General features: G+C 47.8%; 1 protein-coding gene across 1 annotated transcript in view; it reads left to right on the forward strand.

Annotated features, from left to right (window-relative positions):
* myo16 (myosin XVI) overlaps window positions 1-6,134 on the forward strand; it is a gene marked incomplete at its 3' end in the record, with an annotated part of 177,929 nt that overhangs the window by 133,646 nt on the left and 38,149 nt on the right. Inside the window, exons 24-26 of the mRNA XM_079518690.1 lie at window positions 840-1,049; window positions 2,565-2,640; window positions 4,250-4,445. Coding sequence (XP_079374816.1) covers window positions 840-1,049; window positions 2,565-2,640; window positions 4,250-4,445 — 482 coding nt within the window. The remainder of the gene's footprint in view (window positions 1-839; window positions 1,050-2,564; window positions 2,641-4,249; window positions 4,446-6,134) is intronic.

Raw genomic sequence — 6,134 nt, forward strand, 5'->3', positions numbered from 1 at the left:
GCTGTGTGCCGCTGACAAAGCACAGCGTGGATGGAATGTGTTTCTCTTAACCAGTTTCACACCACTGGCATTCCCGCATTTCTTTTAATTGTTTTTTTAAAAAAAATCAAATGTTTTAAATGTTTAACCCATTCTGAGTGGGATACCCCTTTTGGTGTTTTAAGCATGATGTTATAGCTATTGATAAATGGCAGATCTACTGAGTGTCGTGCTATGAACTTGTAGGTCTGCTATTTTTTTTAAATGGTGAAAATGTGGTGCAAATCTTTGAATATAATTATATTCTTTCAGAGCGAAGGTTTTTAACACCTTAATCCATTAATAAAATGTGCCCATCGTTTATAGCGCCCGGACCACTTTTACCGACGGACCGGATGTTGTTGTGAATGTGTGTGTAGCAGCTAACAATAGCCACAACACTAAAGATGCGATCGACAACAACGGGAGGTAAGAATAAATCTATCGCGTCTAGCGACTGGACCGCAGAGGGCCGTCAAACACAGGATCTTTTTTTATAATTAGGCGGGATGATTTAGATCGCGAGTTATTAACGTTTTAAGATTTTCGTTGTCGTCTGCTAAAGGGCCACACTTTAAAACAATTGTCATGTTGCACACATGCTTAAAATAGCTCTCATTTGCGCCACCCTCGTTGAAAACAATGTATTTCCAACTCCAGCTTGTCTCGGTTCAGGGCTGCACGAACAGCGCTCGAGCACTCTGTGTCCCCCCCCACCCTCTATATCGTAACTCTTCTATTAGATGGCTCTGACCCTAGGAGACTATAACCGTAACTTGTCTCTTCCATGTGTCTCTCCCCCCGTCCGTCCGTCCGTCCAGAAGCCACAGGGCCTGCTGTGCGTGGTGGACGAGGAGAGCCAGAGCTTGCGGCCGGCGGAGCAGACCATGTACAAGAGGCTGTCGGCCACGCTGGACTCCTCCTCCGCGCTGACCCACGCCGGCCTCTCCCTCAGCACCAAGGACGGCAACGGCAACCCGCCGCCCAAAGACCAGGGGCCGGCCTTCACCGTCAGCCACTACGCCGGACAGGTGGGTCTGCAGTGGTGGGGAAGAGGGGTACTAGGCATACGTTCCGACATACTAACAGACCGACAGTCATTAGCCCGACACCCTATACCAGGGGTTCTCAACCCGTGGGTCGCGACCCCTCGGGGGGTCGCCAAATTATTTTAGGGGGTCCCCAAATTATTTTCCAAAAAAAAAAAGATTCTTTTTTTTAATTTGTTTTTCACAATTTTTCAAAAATAGCAGACCTACAAGCTCGTAGCGCGCCACTCGGTGGCGCGCTATGAGCTTGTAGATCTGCTATTTTTCAATAGCTAAATTATAACAATGCTTAAAACACCAAAAGGGGTTCCCGCCCAAAATGGTTTAAGGTTATTGTAGCAGTCAATTTATATTGGGGGTCGGGAGGGGGCGGGGCGGGGGTCCCGAGACGTTGCCAAATCATTTTCGGGGGTCCCCGGCCAAAAACGTTGAGAACCCCTGCCCTATACCGCAAACCCTAACCTAAACGTAACTACAAGCACGATGTCGGACTTGTCGGATCAGTGTGCACATTTGCACAGTGCATACGTTTACCTTAACATAAATGTGAGTACTTTTTCCGGAGTGCACTGCGCACTCCTGAAAAAGTACTCACATTTGTTAAGGTAAAAGTATCGATACCGCAATATAGAAATACACTGTTTTTAGAAGTGAAAAGTCCGGAGTTCAAAATATACTTACAAACGTATTGGTGTCAAAAAGTACTCGATTTACACGTTTTCAAGTGTATAAAAATCCTTTGAAAATAGCAGATCTGCAAGCTCACAATGCGTCGCAAATCGGGCTATTTTCAAATATATGTTTTGTAATATGCGAGGAGGAAGCGTCAGTGAATCCACGCTACGGGTCTGACTAGATGTCCCCAACTAGATGTCCCCAACTAGATGTCCCCACGCTGTGACAGCTGCTTGGAATTCTGGAAGTTACTGCACAATGGATAGAACAGGACTGTTCCTGTTCGATCTGAATCCTCATTGACCTTGTGGTCATTTCACTGCTAATCAAGATGGCCGCTATGGAACGGAACATTTAATAATGTCCACATGAAAAATAAGCATGTTTTGTAATGCACGACAGGCTGTGTGTGTGTGTGTGTGTGTGTGTGTGTGTGTGTGTGTGTGTGTGTGTGTGTGTGCGTGTGCGTGTGTGCGCGCGCGCGCGCGCGATTTGGTGGGTAGATCTTGCCGAGCTGGTCATTTTGAAAGTAGCTCTCAAGTCAAAAAGTGTGGGCACCCCTGGTTTAGAGTGTTGCATTCTAGACATTTCTAATCTAAACTAACGTTTTGAGTTTTTAAAACAACGCTCCTTTTCTATCTTTGCTGTACTCAAATGTATTACTGCAACCCACGAGGAAGCATCCACTGTATGGGACAAAAATACTGATTTCCTCGTCCACATATGACGTACATTCTCCATTCAATGTTTGTGTAAGACGAACATCTACAATAATAGCTGGATAAACCAACAACAACCATGTTTTCTGTCTTCATGCTATAGGTTTCATATGACCTCACGGGATCACTCACAAGAAACAAGGACTTGCTCCCTCAGAACCTCCAGTTTGCTATGAAGTGTAAGTACAGTATCCAGTATTCACATGCACAGATTAGACACACTAACGTAACCACCGTCCTTTAGTTCCCATCTGTCACATAATAGGCTCTGGCCTGACAGCGCGTTGCGTGTTCGAGTCCCGTTCATGACGACCTTTGCTGCATGTCTCTCCCCTTCTCTCCCTCTCCCACTTTCCTGTCTTATATCTTCACTAATAACTATCTATAAAGGCAAAAAATCCAAAAACAAGTCTTTAAGAAGTTTATGTAGGGTTGGAGTATAGCCTAATAGAAAGGTGGTTGTGCGCTGGTGTCGGCGCGCACCAAAAATAGCAACATGGTGTGATTCATAAAATCCTCATCCTAAAAATGCCGACGTCCTCAGAAGTATAGTAATACAAACATGTGCGTGCGTGCCTACGTGCGTGCGTGCCGGTCCACTCTGCAGTGGACAGCAGCATCACTGTGTACATTGTCTAGTAGAAGGTGGCCAGATGTGGGTGTGTTGTGGCGAGAGAGAGAGAGAGCGAGACACAGGGCCGCCGTTGTGCGGAGTGCCAGCGCAGGCCGCACGTCCAGCAGTCCTAATTGCTATAATTTACATGATGAGGCTAATCTTCTAAAGACTGGCCCTTCACTCACACTTGGCTGCTGTCCCTCTGTCTGTCTGTCTGTCTGTCTGACCGGCTGCTTTCGATGCCTCGCTCCCTCGCATTAGCAGCACACGTGCAATCCTTGACGTACCCCCCCCTAACACGTGTGTGTGCAAACAACAATCAGGCATGGGGGGCATGACAATTATCAATTGTAAAGGATCGATTTCTGGTGAGGATTTCCTTTGCATCACTAGCTGTCTAGCTACCAGTTGAACCCTTTATACTTTATACATAGTTGACTATGGGCGACGTAGATCTGCTAGTATCTCTCTCCTAAATAAAACATAATCTCGTTGGTGAAAAATGAGTATAGACCTCCACTCAGGCGGTGGGGTGACTATTGCTTTAAGTGAAAAGACAATTGCTCCTGGAGCCGCGAGTAATTAGGCCCTAAAATGAGTCTAGGTCTCGTGTTTGTTTTTCCTCGCGTAGTCTGCCTGCCTGCCTTCTCTCTCTCTCTCTCTCTCTCTCTCTCTCTCTCTCTCTCTCTCTCTCTCTCTCTCTCTCTCTCTCTCTCTCTCTCTCTCTCAGCATGTCCAGGAGCCTATATACCTCTACCCAACAACCACCCACTCGCCCCAACGCTGTACACGCATGTTGTTTGGCCTCTTCTTTGAATGAGCTCATTGTGAAACCTCCACGTGTTGTCAAAGTGTCGCGCTCTCTCCCCACTCTTTCTTTATAGGGGGTGACTTTGATTGTTTTACATGCAGACTTTTAACACATAATCCCCGCCCCCCCTTCTCTCCTGTTCTCATCTCCACTCTCTCTCTCTCTCGCTCACTTTCCATCTCACTCTCCATCTATCCCACCTCTCTTTATCCTCCTCCTCCACACCCCTGATTTCCACCAATGCTGTCCCTCCTTTTCCCCTGTATTTTCCCGGTGTGTGTGTGTGTGTGTGTGTGTGTGTGTGTGTGTGTGTGTGTGTGTGTGTGTGTGTGTGCGTGTGCGTGTGTGTTGTCCCTGGCAGCCAGCGAGAGCGTGCTACTCCAGCAGCTCTTCCAGTCCAAGCTGACTCAGACCGGTTCCCTGGTGCCAGCGGCCCAGGGTCGCCTGGGCCTCCGAGGCCCTAAAGCCGCCCTGCTGCTGCTCCACAGGACGGCGTCGTCGGCCTCGGGCGGCCTCGCCAGCTCCTCCTCCTCCGCCCCTCCTCGCCAGCCCAGGAAGTACCGGGATCTCACCAAGGTAACGTTGTTACAGTCATTGCACAACATACAGTATATATGGTTCATGTGGGGCGACTGTGGCTCAGGAGGTAGAGCAGGTCGTCCAATGATCCCTGTGGGTCGGCGGTTCGAATCCCGGCTCCTCCTCCTGTCCACATGTTGAAGTGTCCTCGGGCAAGACACTGAACCCTACACTGCCTCCAATGAGTCGGTCGGTGTGAGCTCGCCACCGTTGGTATGTGGATGTGGGAAGTGAGGGCGCTGGCGTCGACTGTTCGCCGCTTCACATCCCAATGTATGAATGAATGAACCATTGTAAAGCGCTTTGAGCACTTGGAAAAGCTCTATAAAAATGTTGTGAATGTGCCATTCAAAAAAAACGTTGCGGACAAAAATCGGGAGACATATTTTTGCTTGCTTACCTCGCTATCGTTACCATAGAGTCGCTCGATAATCCCTCGCGTTCATATTTTGAACGAGAGGCAGGTCAGAAGTGAGAAATTAAGAGCTTAGTATATCTGGTCAAAACCACGGAGAGCTCCCTAGATTATAGGAGATACGAGGGATTCTTTCTGCAGCGGTAAACAGGGAAGTGAACGGGACCGCGCAAGTGTGAAGAGCAAGGAGTATGTATGGTGGCCGTGGAAAAGAAAGAAATTCAGAATATTGGACGGTTGGATTAGTTATGACGTTCCCACACGTCGTACAGTCTGATGGCGATGGCTGAGGGGACAAAGCTCCTACTAAATGCATTGGAGCGGCCATTAAACACAGACACAAGACAGACACAAGACAGGTGTCTTGAATGTGTGAACGCAGCCCAGTAAGGGCATATGTCAACCCCACCCGCTCACCTCCGCCCCACCTCCCTTCCTGGTGCTGCGTCCATCTTGGAAACTAAACACAATATAAAACAATTGGAGAGGGGTGGGGCCGAGAAGGGCCCTTATTGTGTTTGATTGACGTAACGGTATTGCCACTCTTCGAGCTCCACAGGGCTATAAATATATTGAAGCGTGTTATTGTCAGTGAGCTATGTCTGACTTCAAAGAGTCTAAAAGTTGGATTTATACAACACGGTTTCTGTGGGAGGGAGAATTGTATTGTTTGAAAGCATTATTTTTGCTATGGGGATAAGGATTGGGGAGGCTGGTTGTAAAAAAACCCAAGTTTAGAATTTCTGTGAATAGCGAGTGGAGAAGGAACAATGGTGGATTCTGTGACACACACACAGTCAAAAGCCTGCTGTTCCAATTGGACAACGGCCCTGCATGGGCGTACTGTACTGATCAATGGAAAAGCATGTACAGTACATTTGGGGGGAAAAAGGGGGGGGAGAAATACAGTCTAATTTAGGCTACTTCTCACAACAGTACTATATATAAACCTCTGGGAATAAGATTTGTTTGTGCAGCCCTGCCAAGAGATAGAAACCCCACATGCGCGCACACACACACACGCACACATGTCATGACAGTGATTATACACTGCATGTTCTCATGATCGTTGAACAACACAAACCACACACACGTGTGTGTGCGCGTGCGTGTGCGCGTGCGTGTGTGAAAACACCCCGTGATGAAAACACGGTGTTCCACAATAGATATTTCATAACTTTCACTGTCTCCTCCCCTTTCGCTCTATTGAGGCCAGTGTTCCTGTTTTTCTGTTTCACCGCTCCCTCTCTCT

The sequence above is a fragment of the Electrona antarctica genome, assembly GCF_951216825.1.
Source record: "Electrona antarctica genome assembly, chromosome: 13".
NCBI classification, from domain to species: Eukaryota; Metazoa; Chordata; class Actinopteri; order Myctophiformes; family Myctophidae; genus Electrona; species Electrona antarctica.